A 20,638-nucleotide genomic window follows, 5' to 3' on the forward strand; every position below is an offset into this window, starting at 1 on the left:
CGTTCTGAGGCAGTGTGGCGTCTCTGCGCGGACCTTCTTTCTCTTTCTAGAACTTTCTGGACGGCCAGCCGGCTCACGGGCCCAGCCGCTCCGCAGCATGTGGGATCCTCCTGGACCGGGGCACGAACCCGCGTCCCCTGCATCGGCAGGCGGACTCTCAACCACTGCACCATCAGGGAAGCCCGAGAACATCTTTTTTAATCATTTGATTTACGTCTGCCTGATTTCCTTGCAGTTGCACATTTTTCATATGTTTACTGGTATTCATAGTTCATCCTTTCTGAATTGTCTATGACTACCCTTTGCTGTTTTTATGTTTGATGATTTGTTTTTAGCTTCCTAATTTGTAGGCGTTCTTTATATGTTGATTAGCCTTTTATCTCTTAGAGATAATTGCAAATCTTTTTTTTAATCTGTTGCTCTTTAAAAATGTTCATGGAGATACTTTATTTTTAAGAAGAAGCAAGTGTTTGAACCGAAACCGAAATGTTGCTTCTTAACTTTATGCTTCCTTCACCATAAGAAGGTTTAAAGATTTTTTTAAACTGTAGTACAATATGTAAATCTTTTCCTTTATGGCATTTTAGTTTGAGACTTGTTCAAAAAGGTGTTCTCCACAGAGAGATTATAAAAACATTTCCTATTGTGTCCTTCTGATACCTTTAGAGTTTCATATTTATATTTAGTTCTCTATTCTGTCTCGACTTTATTATTGTATGCGATGTAAAGTAGCACTCTAATTTAGTTTTATTCAGATAGCCAAGTATCCCAAGACCATATTTATTTTTCGTTCCCAAAATTTCTTAGCTATTCTTTTGCATTTTGGAATTAGCTAATCTAACATTCATAAGACATTCCCATTGGGTTTTTAACTGTTATTTCATTGAATTTATAAGTTAATATGTAGAGGGCTGACATATTTACAGTATTGAGTCTTCTCAAGGACATGGTATACAGCCATTGATAATCACATCTTATTGCCATCCTATTTTGTATTTTCTACTTAACCTGATATCTCATTTCTTTTTGTTCCTCCTTTCCTTCCCTTTTTTGGATTAATCAAGTTCCTTTTTTTCTGCCCTTGATTATTTGGATGTTATTTACCTGGCTTTTTTCTACTGGTTGCCTTGAATTTTTTTTCACCAACATATTCTTCTGTCAGTTTTTAGTTTTATATGATATCTATAAAATTCCTCAATAGAACAAGTCATTAGCAAATTTTAACTTTCCCTATTAGCTACTTTCTTTAAAAATACTTAGTTCTTTCATTTATCAGTGCTACGTATGAACATTGTTTAAAGCAGGGGTCAGCGCACTGTTTCCGTAAAGGGCCGTATAGTAAATATTTGATGCCACATGTTCTCTGTTGTAGCTGCTCAACTAGACCTTTGTTGTGGCACAAAGGTAGCCATACACTATATGTAAATTAATCAGTGTGGCTGTGTGCCAGTCACACTTTGTGGACACTGAAATTTGAATCTCATATAATTTTCACATGCCACAAAATATCCTCCTTCTTCTGATTTTTTTCAACCATTTAAACACGTAGAAACCATTCTTAGCTCACACCTGTACAAAACCAGTCCGTAGTTTGCCAACCCCTGGTTCAAAGAGTTAAATGGTTCTACAAGGTTTATTACAAAAAATAGCGATCTCTACAGGACTTCCCTGGTGGTCCAGTGGCCAGGGCTCCTCACTCCCAATGCAGGGGGCCCGGGTTCGATCCTTGGTCAGGGAACTAGATCCCACATGCTGCAACTAAGAGATCGCATGCTGCAACTAAAGATCCTGCATGCTACAACTAAAGATCCTGCATGCTGTAACTAAAACCTGGCACAGCCAAATAAATATATATTTTTAAAAAATAGCAATCTCTTGCTTCCACCCACAGTGGTCCATCCATTCCCCAGAATCAACTACATTCAACCCTTTTAGCTGTTTCTTTTGGCATTTACCTCTAGTTCTGTAAATAAATTGTTTATAGTGCTGTTTCTTTATTTTTTAGATTTTGGGAATTATTGATTGACTTCTCACAGTTAAAGATGATGATGTAGCTCTTTCACCACCCCCATCCTTCCAGTACAGTATACAATCATCTGCATTAGATTATTCTTTGATGTTCACGTTATCAAGTCTACAGCAACTCTGATGACTTTTCGTTTCTCTCCTGATGTTTTGTTTTCCTTAGAGTTAACACTTGTCTCTCCCTACCCCGTGTTGCTTGTTCTCTACTACTTATTATAGGTCAGCACTTCCCCAAACTGGCTATATCTCCTCTCCAGCTGCTGAAAGATGTCCTGCATATTTCATTCACTTGGAGCACTCTCTCCTGGAGCCTTTTGACTTGCCCTCCAGGCCCACTGCCCAGCTGCCAGCCTGGGTCCCCTTCCATCATCCTGGAGAGTGCACTTGCCTTTCTTTTAGCTTGGGGCCCCAGTTTCATAAATCCCATCTCTACCTCTGTCGTAGGTTCCTGTCTGGTGTTGGTGGCACGTCTTCTCTAGTAGCTTCCAGAAAAAGAATGCAGAGGAAGTAAACTATTTGAGTTCTTTTATGTTAGAAAACGCCTTTAACCTAAAAATTGACAGTTTGGTTATAGGATTCTAGGTGAGAAAATCGTTTTTCCCCCAAATTTGGAAGGCATTACTTCATTGTTTTCTAATTCTTAGTGCTTCACTGAAAAGGCTGAAGACATTCTGTCTTCTGATTCTTTGAATGTGACCTTTTTTTTTTTCTCTCTGACAGTTATTCTCTCGGCATATTGAAGATATTATTCAACTCTTCAGGATTTCATTGATGCCTTAGAGAAGGCAGCTTTCAGTCTAAAAGTCATGGTTTTAAAGGTAATCAACTTTTACAATCTGGCTGCTTCTAAGATCTGTGTCTAAGTGTGGATCTATTTCCGTTTTATCCTGTTTGGGATCTCTTGAGCTTCTTTTTTTAAAAAATTAATTAATTTATTTATTTTTGGCTGTGTTGGGACTTCGTTACTGTGCATGGGCTTTCTCTAGTTGCGGCAAGCAGGGACTACTCTTTGTTGCAGTATGCAGGCTTCTCATTGCGGTGGTTTCCCTTGTTGTGGAGCACGGGCTCTAGGCATGCAGGCCTCAGTAGTTGTGGCTCACGGGCTCCAGCGCACAGTCTCAGTAGTTGTGGCACATGGGCTTATTTGCTCCGCAGCGTCTGGGATCTTCCCAGACCAGGGATTGAACCCACGTTCCCGGCATTGGCAGGAGGATTCTTAACCACTGCACCACCAGGGGAGTCCCTTGGGCTTCTTGAATTTGTGGATTTATGTCTGTCATCAGTCCTGGAAAATTCTTAGTGACTATCTCTTAAAACCTTGCTGTTACCTTAGTCTGTCTTCCTGAGGCATGGCAGTTAGATTTTTTGTTAGATTTTCTCATTCTATCTTCTGTGTCTCCTATTTTTCAATTTTATTCAAATTTTATATTTCTTTGTGCCTCTGTGCTGCATTCTGGATGCTTTCTTTAGTTCTGTTTTACAATTTACTAATTCTCCAGCCATTTCTTATCTGTGATTAAAACCATCTCTTGAACATTTAAAAACTTTAAAAATTTGTGAAATCCATGCAGAGAAAGCTTTCAACAAAATTCAACACCCATTTATGATAAAAAACCTGCAGAAAGTAGGCATAGAGGGAACTTTCCTCAACATAATAAAGGCCATATATGACAAACCCACAGCCAACATCGTCCTCAATGGTGAAAAACTGAAAGCATTTCCACTAAGATCAGGAACAAGACAAGGTTGCCCACTCTCACCACTCTTATTCAACATAGTTTTGGAAATTTTAGCCACAGCAATCAGAGAAGAAAAAGAAATAAAAGGAATCCAAATTGGAAAAGAAGAAGTAAAGCTGTCACTGTTTGCAGATGACATGATACTATACATAGAGAATCCTAAAGATGCTACCAGAAAACTACTAGAGCTAATCAATGAATTTGGTAAAGCAGCAGGATACAAAATTAATGCACAGAAATCTCTGGCATTCCTATACACTAATGATGAAAAATCTGAAAGTGAAATTAAGAAAACACTCCCATTTACCACTGCAACAAAAAGAATAAAATATCTAGGAATAAACCTGCCTAAGGAGACAAAAGACCTGTATGCAGAAAAGTATAAGACACTGATGAAAGAAATTAAGGATGATACAAAGAGATGGAGAGATATACCGTGTTCTTGGATTGGAAGAATCAACATTGTGAAAATGACTCTACTACCCAAAGCAATCTACAGATTCAATGCAATCCCTATCAAACTACCACTGGCATTTTTCACAGAACTAGAACAAAAAATTTCACAATTTGTATGGAAACACAAAAGACCCCGAATAGCCAAAGCAATCTTGAGAACGAAAAATGGAGCTGGAGGAATCAGGCTCCCTGACTTCAGACTATATTACAAAGCTACAGTAATCAAGACAGTATGGTACTGGCACAAAAACAGGAATATAGGTCAGTGGAGCAGGATAGAAAGCCCAGAGATAAACCCACGTACATATGGTCACCTTATCTTTGATAAAGGAGGCAAGAATATACAGTGGAGAAAAGACAGCCTCTTCAATAAGTGGTGCTGGGAAAACTGGACAGGTACATACAATAGTATGAAATTAGAATGCTCCCTAACACCATACACAAAAATAAACTCAAAATGGATTAAAGACCTAAATGTAAGGCCAGACACTATCAAACTCTTAGAGGAAAACATAGGCAGAACACTCTGTGACATAAATCACAGCAAGATCCTTTTTGACCCACCTCCTAGAGAAATGGAAATAAAAACAAAAATAAACAAATGGGACCTAATGAAACTTCAAAGCTTTTGCACAGCAAAGGAAACCATAAACAAGACCAAAAGACAACCCTCAGAATGGGAGAAAATATTTGCAAATGAAGCAACTGACAAAGGAGTAATCTCAAAAATTTACAAGCAGCTCATGCAGCTCAATATCCAAAAAACAAACAACCCAATCCAAAAATGGGCAGAAGACCTAAATAGACATTTCTCCAAAGAAGATACACAGATTGCCAACAAACACATGAAAGAATGCTCATCATCATTAATCTTTAGAGAAATGCAAAACTATGAGATATCATCTCACACCGGTCAGAATGGCCATCATTAAAAAATCTACAAACAATAAATGCTGGAGAGGGTGTTGAGAAAAGGGAACCCTCTTGCACTGTTGGTGGGAATGTAAATTGATACAGCCACTATGGAGAACAGTATGGAGGTTCCCTAAAAAACTAAAAATAGAACTACCATACGACCCAGCAATCCCACTACTGGGCATATACCCTGAGAAAACCATAATTCAGAAAGAGTCATGTACCAAAATGTTCATTGCAGCTCTATTTACCATACCCGGGACATAGAAGCAACCTAAGTGTCCATCAACAGATGAATGGATAAAGAAGATGTGGCACATATATACAATGGAATATTACTCAGCCATAAAAAGAAAGGAAATTGAGTTATTTGTAGTGAGGTGGATGGACCTAGAGTCTGTCATACAGAGTGAAGTAAGTCAGAAAGAGAAAAACAAATACCGTATGCTAAGACATATATATGGACTATAAGGAAAAAAAAGGTCATGAAGAACCTAGGGGCAAGGTGGGAATAAAGACACAGATCTACTAGAGAATGGATTTGAGGATATGGGGAGGGGGAAGGGTAAGCTGGGACGAAGTGAGAGAGTGGCATGGACATATATACACTACCAAATGTAAAATAGATAGCTAGTGGGAAGCAGCCGCATAGCACAGGGAGATCAGCTCGGTGCTTTGTGACCACCTAGAGGGGTGGGATAGGGAGGGTGGTAGGGAGGGAGACGCAAGAGGGAAGAGATATGGGAACATATGTATATGTATAAATGATTCACTTTGTTATAAAGCAGAAACTAACACACCATTGTAAAGCAATTATACTCCAATAAAGATGTTAAAAAAATTGTGAAATCCGGCATATGCATATAAAGGTGCAGAAAACATCAACATTTAGTTTAGGAAGTAATGTTAATGTAAACACACATTTAATTGCTATTCGGATCAAGTACACTAGCCTCCTCATGTCTCTCCAATCACCATCCCCTTCTCCCACTCTAGTGGGAACCACTATCGATGTTTATGCTACTGAAGCCCATGCTTTTCTTTCTTTTTAAAAATTAATTAATTAATTTATTTTTGGCCGCATTGGGTCTTCATCGCTGCGCGCGGGCTTTCTCTAGTTGCGGCAAGCGGGGGCTGCTTTTCGTTGCAGTGCACAGGCTTCTCATTGTGGTGGCTTCTCTTGTTGCAGAGAACGGGCAGGCAGATTCTTAACCACTGTGCCACCAGGGAAGTCCCCATGCTTTTCTTTACAGCTTTACTTCCTTCCTGTGTATGCATCCCTAAACAACATCATTTCATTTTGCCTGCTTTTGAACTTTATATCAGCAGAACCATATATAGTATGGATTCTTCTGTGTTTGGCTTCTTTTGTTCAACATTATGCTTGTTCATTCATGTTTTCAAGGCTGTAGTTTATTTTTATTGTTGTATAGCAGTAAACTGTTGAATATATTACAGTTCACTTACACATTCTATGATGATAGGCCAGGTGGGTTGTTTCTAGCAGCTGGTTATTGGGAGTATTATTGTACCTGCCTTTCAAGGATATATCTAGGAATGCAACTGCTGGGCCATTCAGTATGGATGTCTTCAACTTTATGATATTACCAAATGCTTTCCCAAAATATTTGTACCAATTACTCTCCCACCAGGAGTGATTGAGGGCTCCTGTTGCTCCATGTCCTTTCTGAGATTTATTATAGTTTAAGTTTTGCCAGTCTGCTAGGTGCATAGTGGTATCACATGTTTTTTTAAATATCAAGGAATAATTTGCATAGAATAAAATACACAGAACCAAAATATCTATTACACTATAATCACTCCTTGCTTCCCACTGGGAGAGCATTTTCAGATTGAAAACAGTAATGAAGGGCTTCCCTGGTGGTGCAGTGGTTAAGAATCCGCCTGCCAATGCAAGGGACACGGGTGCGAGCCCTGGTCCGGGAAGAACCCATGTGCCGCGGAGCACCGAGGCCTGTGTACCACAACTACTGAGCCTGCACTATAGAGCCCGTGAGCCACAACTACTGAGCCCACGTGCCACAACTACTGAAGCCCGCGCACCAAGAGCCCGTGCTCCACGAGAGAAGCCATGACAATGAGAAGCCCGCGCACCGCAATGAAGAGTAGCCCCCGTTCGCCGCAACTAGAGAAAGCCCGCGCACAGCAACGAAGACCCAACGCAGCCAAAAATAAACAAGTAAATGAATTAATTAAAAAAAACAGTCATGAAGGTGCTTTTAGTTAAAAAGTAGAAACAGAACAGAGGCTCCACCTGTCTTGGCCTCACCTACCTCTCCTACCTCATCCTTGTCCACTGTACCATGGTCTCCTGTGTTCCAGTTAGGCTGCTATGTCCATCTTTATTTTAGAGATGAGAAAACCGACCCTCTGAGCGGTTTATTAACTTACTCAAGGTCTCAAGAGTGGTAGAGTCGGGATTTGAACTGGGCTCTATCTCCAAGGCTCTTACTATTATCCTTCACCATGCAACAGACTCATTTGTTTGTGTTACAGCAGAACTGTCCACCCTAGGCTGTCAGCTCTGTGAGACCAAGGAATATGTCTGGCTTCTGTACCACATGGTAGACGCTCAGGAAATATGTGTTGAATGAATGATTAGATGAAGGAATGAACCTGTTAGGATGCAAATCTCCCTGCCTATCTCTTCTATCCATCTGGCAGCAGCAATACAGCAAGCTGTAGGGATTAATGGAAATGAGTTTATTCCATGCTCTACAAGAACAGTTCTCTATAAAACGAGACCCACTGTTGGTAATTCTTGGAAGAGAAGTCCAAGAACAGACAGGGCAGGTGTGGAGGGGGTTGCTAGCCACCTGGAGGTCATAGTGAGGTACACCCATAGAGCAAGGAGCCAGGTGCTGAAGAGGAAGGGAGAATGTCCAGTCTGTGTCGGGCCCACCTCAGATGCACAAATCTTGCAAATGAAGTACTTGCGCATATGCATAAGTACTGTTATAGAGTGGAGCAATTTGTGTCTAATTCTCCCACCATTTGCATCTCACAGAAGTACCTGTTTTGTGATTCTCGTTTCCCAATGCAGGCGGAATACACTAAGAGCCCAACTGCAAACTTCCCCTCCAATGTTCTGTCCTGCAGATCCCTGTCATCCAGTAAGGCTGGCCCCAGTGGCCCCTCCAGCCTCTCAGATGGGGAGCTGGCCCGGAACTTGCAGGACAGTGTCAAGCACCGCATCCTGTACCTCTCAGAGCAGCTGAGAGTGGAAAAGGCCAGCTGGACAGGAACACTGTGGGCTTCCTCAAGCTGGTGTCCACAGCTGGCCGGCAGCAGGCCCCCCACGTCTGGCAGGCCTTAGAGAAGGTGAACCAGCGTGCCTCTGCCACCGTTGCCCAGATTGAGCGAAGGCTCCACCGGTGTCACCAGCAGCTGCAGGAGCTGGAGGAGGGCTGCAGGCCCAAGGGCTTAGTGCTGAGGGCAGAAAGCAGCCTGGGGTACAACCGTGAGCAGCCCAGCGAGAAGGCTCTGTTTCAGAGTCCCCCAAGCCGGGGGCGGAACGCTGCCCATCCACCGACCTCTCTCCAGAGCCACTCCGCAGCCTTGCAGCGGGGGAGGTCCTCGGAGGCCAAGCATGGGGCCCAGCTGTGAGCCCTGCTGTGGCAGAAGGTGAAGGAAGAGCGGATCAAAGTCAAGACCTTCCACCTCAGCTTGCAGGTGTCCTATCAGAGCCTCAAGGAGCGGTATGTGACCAACCTGCAGGCATCGCTGGAGTCCCTCTGGGAGGAGAAGTGCAGGTGAGGCAGACCCCTTGGCCGCCTGAGCTCTGGGGTGGGTGGGGGGTGTCTGTGTTCCTCTCATCCCCTGCCCACCGTGCACGCCTGCCTGGCCCTCTCCCGGCCAATGGGGCTCTGACTGGGCTCACACCAGCCTGCGGTGGCGGGGGGGCCAGCAGATGCCTATCGTCAGCCAGACAGGTGTCCGCTGGTCCCCATGTGCCGGAGAGGTGTATGATGCATGACTGGAATCGCCTTGCCAGCCCTGGTTCCTTCACCTGGGCTCATGGCTAAGTTGGGGCACAAGGTCCTGTGTGGGTTATTTGTTCCAACAATGACTGCCTTCTGCAGAGTGCTTCCCCCCGCCCCCCTGCCCCTGTGTGGTGGGTTGATATTATTTTCATCTAAGGTCAGACTAGGGCCCACCAACAGGAAAAAAGGTGAACTCAGTCTCTCAAAGGACCCCCCCATTTCTTTCTTTTTTTTTTTTTGCGGTACGCGGGCCTCTCACTGTCGTGGTCTCTCCCGTTGTGGAGCACAGGCTCCGGACGCGCAGGCTCAGCAGCCATGGCTCACGGGCCCAGCCGCTCCGTGGCATGTGGGATCTTCCCGGACCGGGCACGAACCCGCGTCCCCTGCATCGGCAGGCGGACTCTCAACCACTGCGCCACCAGGGAAGCCCTCCATTTCTATCTGGACACTTCCTGGGGTCCCAGCCGCCCTCAGAGGTGCCGTACACCCTCCTCTGCATTAAATAATCCTTACAGCAGCTTCACCAGGCAGGGAGGGATTCGCTGAGATGAGCCCACATTCCCAGCACTTTCACGGAAGAACTCTGCAATCCCTTTAGCATCTGTGTGTTTGTGGGGAAGTGGTGATGGGAATCAATCGTCTTGTTTTCACAGAGAAATCCTACCCACATTGACGCCACCTGACAAATCCCTCAAGAGCAGTTAAGGAGTACGAAGGTTCAACCCGTGGTCAAATAAGGTAGCCAGTGAGAATTCAGATTTCTTTTGGAGGTGATTTTCTTTTTGAAATTTTGAATTTTATTTTATTTTTTATACAACAGGTTATTATGAGTTATCCATTTACGCATATTAGTGTACATATTCAATCCCAATCTCCCAATTCATCACACCACCACCCCCCGCCCGCCCCATTTTCTCACCTTGGTGCCCATATGTTTGTGCTCTACGTCTGTGTCTCTATTTCTGCCCTGCAAACCGGTTCATCTGTACCATTTATCTAGGTTCCACATATGTGCATTAATACACGATATTTGTTTCTCTCTTTCTGACTTCCTTCACTCTGTATGACAGTCTCTAGATCCATCCACATCTCTACAAATGACCCAATTTCGTTCCTTTGTACGGCTGAGTAATAAATAATAGTAATAAAGCTCTTCTTCATATGGACTGGTTTCTTGTCTAGTTGTATCAACTAGCCATCTTCTCACATGGCACAAGAGGATGAGGCAGCCGTCTGGGGCCTCTTTTATAAGGGAGGTAATCTCATTCATGAGGGCTCCCCCCTCATGGGCTAATCACTTCCCAGGGCCCCACCTCCAAATCCCATCCCTTTGGGGGTTAGAGTTTAACAGGTGAATGAGGGGGAGAGGTTTACAAATATTCAGTCCATAGCAGTGTCTGTCCATCTATTGTTGCTCCTATGTTCCCTTTTTCCTGCTGAGATAATCAAGGTTTTCATTTACATTTTAACTTCTCTACTGCCTTTTTAGGCAATTATCAGTTTTTGCTAAAACTTTACAATTCACCTATGAAATGGAAAAAAGCGCTCACCATCGCTGGGTCTGCAAAGTGCCTACCTTACCCTCTCCCCGGAGAGGTGTCCCATGGGTGCTGAGCAGGAATCGGACTCTGGACCCCCGCCCTCACCCGCAGCAGCCCTTTCCCTCCATTGCCCACAGCAGAGGCCAGACTCAGATGAAACGTTCAGGGAAATTTATTAAACAGAAACATTGACTGAAACCATTGAACACAGGGCATAACAACACACAGAGGAACTTCTAACGGCCACCGGAGGTCACGGGTCCCGGCCTCACCCAGGGTCCTCAAAAAGGTGCCTCCGCTACACCCCACCCGGCGGCCCTCCATCCCCCCCCAGTCTCCCTTCCTGAGGGCCCCGCGGGTGGCCTCTCGCCAGGAAGATGGGCGCCGGCCATGCCCGCTCCCCCCAGGGCAGACCCTCCATTTCTGGCCCACATGCCCGGGGCCTGGCCCTGCCCTATGGCGGGCACAGGACAGTCCCACAGCAGGGCGCACGCCACCGAGCCGGGGACGTGGAGTCCCGAGGAACAACGGGGTGGCCCAGCAGAACACAAGCCCTGGGGGGCCTCCCGCAGACCTCCTGCAGCCCCAGTCAAGGTCTTCCTTCGAAGGTCGCAGGTGGGCTCCCAGGTCCTGGGGCGGGCGCTGGCTGTGACCTCGTCCATCCCGTCCTTCCCGCCGGCTCCTGGGACTGGGCTCGGGGTCTCCACGCCGCGCAGGGCTTGGGGGAACCGCTCAGAGGAGAACACATGCACATTTCCACAACAACAGGCAGCGCTGGGCCTGAATCTATGCCCAGAAAGCACACGTTGAGCTCACGACGCTGGCCCACAGAGACCAGAGCCTTGGCTGGCACGTGGCGCACCTCAGGGCTCTGCGGGGGGACGATGGCTAGGGTGTGTGTGTTGGGGGGAGGGGAGCGGGGGCTGGGGGGTTCCTTGACACCTGGGTCCCTCTGGGGCCTACAGGGACACATTTGGGCTTGCCAGTACAGGGAGCAACCTGCCCCAGGGGATGATGAATAGGGGACCCTCTCAGGAGGGAGGCCCAGGCACCTGGAGTGGCCCCTAATATGGGGCCAGTAGGCTGCCAGGCCTGGCCTCCCCCTGCCTGCAAGCCTGGCAGCCCCACGGCCTGCTGAGCCTAGTGGCCCGAGGTGGACCCCGGGGGGCTCATCTCTGCAGCCCCGTCCTCATTTCCCGGCTCTTCTGGGATGGGCTTGAGCCCCTCCTCGGGGGTCTCCTCGGCCTCCTGGCCTCCTGCCTGGGCGAGGCCCTCTGGCTCCCAGCCAGGACCTCCTGGGGCCACCGGGGAAGTACTGCCCATCCGGCCAGGCATGGGGACCCCGGGGGCATCTGAGGGTCCTGCCTGACCTAGGCCCGCAGGGGCGGCAGCACTTCCATCTTCCTGAGTGGCCGCGGACGCCTTGCTGGTCTCCCCAGGGCCAGGGGCTGCCCTGGCGGCACCATGGTCTTCAGGGGCCGCCTCGCCAGCCTTGGCAGTGCCGGCAACTGCCGCACTGGCCTCCTCACGTGCCGGGTGGTCCTCGGCGCTCCCTTCCTTGGAACGGGCGGCCTGGGCGGTGCTATCTTCACCATGTGCAGTGGTGCCTGCGGTGATGGCCTCATGGACCGGGGCGGCCTGGGCGGCTGCTGCCAGGACTGCAACGTCCACACGGGCCTCTTCCTGCCCTGGGAAGTGCTCCCTGCTAGCCGGGTCGGCGTCCCAGGCCTCGGTCTTCTGGATGAGCCGCAGCATCCCCGCAAAGCCGGGAGGCCTCCTCATCAGCCGCCTCCTCCTCAGCGTGTCCCGGAGCGTGTCGTTCAGCCGGGCCCGCGTCAGCACCTGCCGGGCGCGCGCCTGGTCCGCCATGGCCGGGTGGATGGCCCCCTTCTCCAGGGCCGACTGCAGCAGGCCTTCCAGGCGCATCACGTACGCAGAGAGAGTCTCCTGGGGCCGCTGGGCACAGGTCACGAACTTCAGCCGAGCACTCCCCCGGGGGTCCTTGTTCCCAAACACCTGCACCAGCGCGGCCAGGCAGTCCTGGGCAGCCAGCTCGGGATCTTCCGCCAGGAGGCCGCGCAGGAGGTCCAGCGCGGGGCCGCGCAAGCTCTCCACCAGCCTCCTCCTCCTCTCCCTCTCAGACACGTGGCGCCACAGGTGCAGCGTGTGGCTGGCCTGCTCCAGCCAGCTCTCAGAGGACCCTTCCCCGTGGCCCGGCTCTTCCATCCCAGAGAAGGTTCCCAGCTCCTGGTAGCCCATGCTGTCCAGCACGGGCTGCGAGGCCTGCCTCCACTGCTGGGTCCCGGGCCCTGCCTCACCCATGGCGCCTGCCGCTGTCACAACTGCTTCCTCAGGCGCAGCCGTTGCCCCGCCCGTGGGTCCTGCCATACTCAGAAGTCCTGCCACGCCTGCAACATTTCTGTAACCTGCAGCTCCTTCCTCATCTGACTCAGCTCCTGCTTCACCTTCAGCTCCTGCTGGACCCTCAGCTCCTGCTTGACCCTCAGCTCCTTCCGCACCTGCAGCTCCTTCCTCACCTGCAGCTCCCTCCTCACCTGCAGCTCCCTCCTCACCTTCAGCTCCCTCCTCACCTTCATCTCCCTCCTCACCTGCAGCTCCTTCCTCATCTGACTCAGCTCCTGCTTCACCTTCAGCTCCTGCTGGACCCTCAGCTCCTGCTTGACCCTCAGCTCCTTCCGCACCTGCAGCTCCTTCCTCACCTGCAGCTCCCTCCTCACCTGCAGCTCCCTCCTCACCTTCAGCTCCCTCCTCACCTTCATCTCCCTCCTCACCTGCAGCTCCTTCCTCATCTGACTCAGCTCCTGCTTCACCTTCACCTCCTGCTTCACCTGCAGCTCCTTCCTCATCTGACTCAGCTCCTGCCTCACCTGCAACTCCTGCCTCACCTGCAGCTCCTTCCTCGCCTGCAGCTCCCGCCTCATCTGAGGCTCCCTCCTCACCTGCGGCTCCTGCCTCACCTTCAGCTCCCTCCTCGCCTGCAGCTCCCTTCTCACCTGCACCTCCCTCCTCACCTTCATCTCCCTCCTCACCTGCAGCTCCCTTCTCACCTGCACCTCCCTCCTCACCTTCAGCTCCCTCCTCACCTTCAGCTCCCTCCTCACCTGCAGCTCCCTTCTCACCTGCACCTCCCTCCTCACCTGAAGCTCCCGCCTCACCTTCAGCTCCCTCCTCACCTGCAGCTCCCTCCTCACCTTCAGCTCCCTCCTCACCTAAGGCTTCCTCCTCACCTGTGTCTCCCTCCATACCTGCGACTCCCGCCTCCCCTGCAGCTTCCTCCTCCCCTGCAGTTCCTGAGTGACCTGCAGTTCCTGCCTCACCCGCCCTGCCAACCACTGCTTGTCCCTGGGGCTGCGCAGGGCAACTGGGTCTATCCTGTGAATCAGCATCGGGGGCCTGGGGCAGGCAGACCACAGTCCAGGGCCCTCCCTTGCCTGGTATTTGGCGGGGGAGCAAGCTTCGATTTAAACACTCAGCAAACTCGACCAGGGCAACACTCGACCCCAGCTCCTTTCTGTAGACCTTGCCCAGCACTCGGTACCTGCCCAGGGAACGCAGGGCAGCCTGCACAGCCTCCTGGAATTCCTGGTCTTTGCAGTCATCTGGGATTCCCAGGATGAGCAGAGATCGCTGAGCGTTCACGCCCATCGACCTGCACCAGTCCCGCAATACCGCCAGAGCCATCGCCATCTTCGAGGACCTGAGGGTGGGGGGAAGCGATCAAACAGGTGTGCACAGGCTGTTGAAGTGTGGGAATCGGCCTGTGGGTGCAAAGAGGAGAGAATCATGTTTGTGCCACACAGCCCACCCTAGTGCCCCTCACAGCAGCAGCCTGGAGCACCTCCCTGCCCTGTTTGGTTTGTTTGACTTTAGGAAACTTTTTTTATAAATTACATTTATTTACAAGATAGAAGGCTAGGGACTTCCCTGGTGGCGCAGTGGTTAAGAATCCACCTGCCAGTGCAGGGGACACAGGTTCGATCCCCGGTCCGGGAAGATCCCACAAGCCGCGGAGCAACTAACCCCACGCGCCACAACCACTGACCCCAGCGCTCTAGAGCCCACGAGCCACAACTACTGAGTCCACGTGACACAACCTCTGAAGCCCACATGCCTGGAGCCCGTGCTCTGCAACAAGAGAAGCCACCGTAATGAGAGGCCTGCGCACCGCAACGAAGAGTAGCCCCCGCTCGCTGCACCTAGAGAAAGCCCGCGCGCAGCAACAAAGACCCAACGCAGCCCAAAGTAAAAATAAAATTTAAAAATAATAACAAAAGAGCACTTGTTGCGTACGACTCAAGAAACGATAATAAAATAAAATAAAATAATTTTTTTAAAAAAGACAGATAGAAGGCTCGTCACCTTTTCTACATTTCTGGCCTCAGTTTTAGGAAGCTGCCTTTTTCTCAAGGAATTTTTCAAGTCTTCCAATTTGTTAGCATAAACATTTCCAGAATGTCCCATAATATTCCCCTATATCCTCTTTGTTAATGTACATCTGATCCGTAACGTTGGCCCTCTTTCATTCCTCATATTGGGGATCAGCGTTCTTTCTATGTTTCCGTGATTCATCGTTCTAGGACTTGCTCGGTTTCCTTGCTCTTTTGAAAGAAGCGCATGGCTTCGTTCACCGTGTCCATAATTTGCTTTCTATCACTGATTTCCTCTCTTAGCTCTCTTATTACTTCATTTTATGTTTCCTTTGCTCTTCTTCTTCTAGCATCTCTCAATGGACTGTTAGCTCACTGATTTTATGTCCTGACTCTTTTCTAACAGAAGCATTTAGAGGAATACAGTTTCCTCCTGTCGCTTTTTGCTGCCTCCCACTAATTTTGGTAAGTTGTGCTTTTTTAGTATTCACTTGGAAACATTTTCTAAGTCCCTCTGTGTTTTTTCTCTTTGATCCATGGGTTTCCCAATATTTGAAGATATATTATCATTAGTACCATCAAATAAAATTCCCCCGTGATGAGAAAACTTATCATGGAAACTTGCAATACTGCTAAATTTATGGAGACTGTTTTACAACTCTGGTATGGCGTGTCCGGGTGAATGTGCAAAGCACCCTCGTAAAGAATCTGTGTACTCTGTGTGGAGGCCAGGGTCTTGCCCTGCCCACCGACCTCTGCAATTCCTGTGCCACCCGGACAGAGGCGACCTGAAGCTCTCGATGCCTCATGCAGTGGGCCAGAGCCCCTCCCTGGACCCCCACAAATCCATCTGCCATGGCCAACAGCCTCCACCAGATCACAGCAGCCCCAGCGCCTCCCCCTCTCAGCTTCACTTACGCCCCCCCCCCCCCGCCCCCGTGGCCAGGCGGCTCCTCCCCGACCCCTCGCACTACATCCCCTCCATACACCCTCCCCCACCCACCAGCTGGTGGCGCTCCGCTCTGGGCCCTGGAAGCCGGGCGCCCCGCCATGCGTAGAGGTCAGACGGCCTCTCTCACCTCCCCACACCGGGGAGTCCTCCCCGGAGCACACTCAGCGCCAGGGGCTCTCGCTTCTCGTACCCCAGACGCAGAGCCCACCCGTCTTGCCCCCGCCCACCCGGGAGCCGGAGCCCCCTAACTGCCACGAGCGTCCTCCCCCCCACCCCACGCCCCGCCCTGCCCCGGCGGGAGCTCCCCTAACGCCTACCGCACCCGCGCCCGGGAGTCCTCCCCAGCGACCCCCGCCTCAGCCTTCCTCCCGCCACACGCAGCAGCCGTTAGCCCTCCCCTCCCGTCTCGGCCCCGGGGGTGGGGCCCGCCCGTCCCGTCCTCCCCACCCCCGCAGCCAGTCGTCCTCTCCTCTGGCCCCCAAGGCCGGCCCCACCCGACCAGCAGGAAGCCCTCCGCTCAGGCCCCCCCCACGCTTAGCCATCAGCCCCACCCTCTGCACCCCGACTCCAGAACGCCCCCCACCAGCCACCCCGGAAGCCAGCGGTCCTCCCCTCTGACCCGCTCACTGGGGGACCCTTCCCTCAGCCCCCCTTCAGCCCGCTACCCTCCGCCGCCGCTCCCCCACTCCCAACCGAGCAGCCCGTAGCCCTCCCCCGACCTCCACTCCTTCCCGGGGCCCCCGGTACCTGCGGAGTCCAGCCCCCGGCAGAGCCCCCGCCTGTCTCCTGACTCGCTCTGACTCTGTGGATGGCTCCGGCGTCCCGCTCACGAGGGGCTGAAGAGCTCGTCTCAGCAGAGCAGCCAGGAACTGTGCCGCCGACTGTCCCAGGCACTCTGTGCGAACGCCACGTGGGCTTCCGGGTGCTCCCGGAAGCCCCAGGAAGATGAGGGAGAAAGTTCTAGACGTCTCTTTACCGAGAAACTGGTTGGATCAGAAGAGCACGTGAGGAGGCGCTCTGCTACGGAAGCAGCAGTAGCCATGCGCACTGAGGGCCTGAGGTCCCAAGGCTTGGCGCCTCCGGAAGCGAAAGACACGCCCATTGGCCTTCCACCAATAGGAAGGCCTCCTGCGAGGCTGCGGAGTTGGGGGAGCGAACTTGGCGATGCAGAGCCCGTTGTGGCAAGTACGTCCATTTGTCTTTACAGGTGGTTTTCTACTGTGATTGATAATGTCATAAACCTATTCTTATTTCTTTGGTTTGTTTTAACTTTTGAATTTTATTTTATGTATTTTTTTATACAGCAGGTTCTTATGAGTTACCCATTTTATACCTATTAGTGTACGTATGTCAATCCCAATCTCCCAATTCATCACCCCCCCCGCCCGCCCCCACCATTTTCTCACCTTGGTGCCCATATGTTTGTGCTCTACGTCTGTGTCTCTATTTCTGCCCTGCAAAGCGGTTCATCTGTACCATTTATCTAGGTTCCACATATGTGCATTAATACACGATATTTGTTTCTCTCTTTCTGACTTCCTTCACTCTGTATGACAGTCTCTAGATCCATCCACATCTCTACAAATGACCCAATTTCGTTCCTTTGTACGGCTGAGTAATAAATAATAGTAATAAAGCTCTTCTTTATATGGACTGGTTTCTTGTCTAGCTGTATCAACTAGCCATCTTCTCACATGGCACAAGAGGATGAGGCAGCCGTCTGGGGCCTCTTTTATAAGGGAGGTAATCTCATTCATGAGGGCTCCCCCCTCATGGGCTAATCACTTCCCAGGGCCTGAGGGAGGACTGAGGGGAGCCTGGACCCCAGGACAGAGTTGGCCCTGGGAGGCCAAAGGGCGGGATGAGCACGTGCAGCACTTCCTGACATCCGGGTCTCAGAGACGCTGCGTAGGGGGAGCACGGGGCGGGGTCTCAGAGAGGCTGGGTAGGCGGTATAAGGGTCGGGGTGTCTGGTGGGCACGGGAGAGAATCCCAGGTCCTTCGTTGAGTCAAGGTGAGTGCCCTGAGGGAGGACTGAGAGGAGCCTGGACCCCAGAACAGAGCTGGCCCTGGGAGGCCATAGGGCAGAATGAGCACGTGCAGTACTTCCTGACATCCGGGTCTCAGACACGCTGGGGAGGGGAGTATGGGGCGGGGTCTCAGAGAGGCTAGGGAGGGGGTATAAGGGTCGGGGTGTCTGGTGGGCACGGGAGAGAATCCCCGGTCCTCCGTGGAGTCAAGGTGAGGGCCCTGAGGGAGGACTGAGGGGAGCCTGGACCCCAGAACAGAGTTGGCCCTGGGAGGCCATAGGGCAGAATGAGCACGTGCAGTACTTCCTGACATCCGGGTCTCAGAGACGCTGCGGAGGGGGAGCACGGGGCGGGGTCTCAGAGAGGCTGGGGAGGCAGTATAAGGGTCGGGGTGTCTCGTGGGCACGGGAGAGAATCCCAGGTCCTTCGTTGAGTCAAGGTGAGTGCCCTGAGGGAGGACTGAGGGGAGCCTGGACCCCAGAACAGAGTTGGCCCTGGGAGGCCATAGGGCGGGATGAGCACATGCAGCACTTCCTGAGATCCGGGTCTCAGACACGCTGGGGAGGGGAGTATGGGGCGGGGTCTCAGAGGGGCTGCAGAGGGGGTATAAGGGGCGGGGTGTCTGGTGGGTACGGGAGAGAATCCCAGGTCCTCCGTGGAGTCAAGGTGAGTGCCCTGAGGGAGGACTGAGGGGAGCCTGGACCCCAGAACAGAGTTGGCCCTGGGAGGCCATAGGGCGGAATGAGCACGTGCAACACTTCCTGACATCCGGGTCTCAGAGACGCTGCGTAGGGGGAGCACGGGGCGGGGTATCAGAGAGGCTAGGGAGGGGGTATAAGGGGCGGGGTGTCTGGTGGGCACTGTGGAGAATCCCAGGTTCTGTGTGGAGTCAAGGTGAGGGCCCTGAGGGAGCACTGAGGGCAGCCTGCAACCCAGAACTCAGTTGGCCCTGGGAGGCCGTCACGTGCAGCACTTCCTGACATCCGGGTCTCAGAAAAGCTGGGGACCTGGGATAAGGGGTGGGGTCGCATGAGGGCAGAGGGTAAAATGTCAGGTCCCTGGTGGACTAAGGTTAGGGCCCTTAGGCAGGACTGAGGGGACCCTGAGGGAGGACAAAAGGGACCCAGCAGATCACCGCCCTTGCAGGTGGCCGTGGGAGGCCCCGGGGTGGGATGAGCACGGTAGGCCTGTCCTGACGTCCTGACGTCAGGGTCTCGGAGAGACTGGAGACCTGGTATAAGAAGCAGGGACTCACACTGGCAGACGGGACAATCCCAGGTCCTGCCCAGAGTCCAGCCTGCACGCGAGGAAGGAAGGACTGAGGACGTTAGACCCCGACACAGGGAGGGATCCTTTGCCCTTCCGCGGGGGCCTTGGAGGCGCCAGAGCGCGGTCAGCAGATGAGATGTTTCCTGACCTCTGGGTCGGGGTCCTCAGGAGGTCAGGTGTTTGGTGTGAGGGGTGAGCCTTCAGGTCCACAGAAGGTGGACTCCCAGGACCCCGAGGGAGGACTGAGCAGACCCCCAGCCCTGGAACAGGGGCCTCAACAGAAACCTGCCCCTGTGGTCAGCGCTGGGAGGCCAGGCAGGATGTGAGGAGGAGGTGAGGACCCAGCATCTCCCCTTCCTAGGACCCTCGGGAGGCCCTGGGCAGGTGCGGCCACCTGTGGGGCCCCCTCACTGCTTTCTGTTCAGATTCGGGGTCCTGTTCTGAGTTTCCCCTCCGGCCTGCAAAGGGGAGGGTCCAGGCCCTTAAGGGGAACAGTGAGCACGACGAGCGAGCCCGAGGGGACCACCCACCCCAGAACTCAGAACTGGGGGGACCTCACAGAGTCCGGCCCAATCCTCCTACCAGCACCGAGGCCCAGAGCTGTGCCACAGTGTACACAAGAGGTGCGCCCTCCATTCCTCTTACAGGGGCTCCAGGAACCGGGAGGCGAAGGCCCAGGTCTGAGGACCGTGTCCTCAGGGCACAGAGCAGAGGAGGCCCAGGCAGCGCCAGGAGCCAAGGGGAGGTGCGTGCCCTGAGTGTGTACCCAGGGGCTCCCCCTCCCAGAACAGAGGGGACCCCACAACACCCAAGTCACCCCACCGCCCTGTCAGCCCCAGAACCTGGGGCCGTGCTGGCTGCACCCTGAGGAGCCCCCTCACTTCCTTCTTCAGGTTGGCAGGGGACAGGCCACCCGGGAGGAGCGCCCCTGTGAGGCCCGAGGGCAGCCCTTGAGACGAGACCTGTAAGTGGCCTTTGTCAGGGCTGCCCAGGGTGCCTTTCTCCGCCGAGGCCGCTCACACCCCCTCTCTTCCCCAGGTATGAGGTTCACGCCTGTCACCCGTGCCCACACTCCCGTGGGCGGCCCGACCCCAGTGATCAGGCCCCCGGTCGAGATGAGTGAGCTCCGCCAGCCTGAGGCCGACCTTGAGGCCCCAGTCCCGGCCCAGGGTCCGGTGGAGGCGCCGCTGCTGGGGGCTGCGGGGGAGGAGGCCGCATCCCCCTCGTCCTCCGCCTCCCCTGGCGCCCCCTCCTTCTCCGCCTATGCCGAGCCCTTGTCCCGCGAGGCACTTGTTGCGCTGATGGCTGACCTGGTGGGG

General features: G+C 52.2%; 2 protein-coding genes across 2 annotated transcripts in view; one reads left to right on the plus strand and one right to left on the minus strand.

The window, feature by feature from the left end:
* Nucleotides 1–2,831: 2,831 nt before the first annotated feature.
* Nucleotides 2,832–20,638, plus strand: part of TEX28 (testis expressed 28) — a 44,759-nt gene continuing 26,952 nt past the window's right edge. The window contains 3 exon segments of the mRNA XM_019933634.3: nt 2,832–2,843; nt 8,200–8,389; nt 8,392–8,908. Coding sequence (XP_019789193.2) covers nt 2,832–2,843; nt 8,200–8,389; nt 8,392–8,908 — 719 coding nt within the window.
* On the minus strand, nt 10,837–14,931 carry LOC117310302 (paraneoplastic antigen Ma6E-like). Its single transcript, XM_033849638.2, has one exon. It carries the CDS (start codon nt 14,386–14,388, stop codon nt 11,821–11,823), a length of 2,568 nt encoding a protein of 855 aa, XP_033705529.1. The 5' UTR covers nt 14,389–14,931; the 3' UTR covers nt 10,837–11,820.

This window comes from Tursiops truncatus, chromosome X (assembly GCF_011762595.2).
Source record: "Tursiops truncatus isolate mTurTru1 chromosome X, mTurTru1.mat.Y, whole genome shotgun sequence".
NCBI lineage: Eukaryota > Metazoa > Chordata > Mammalia > Artiodactyla > Delphinidae > Tursiops > Tursiops truncatus.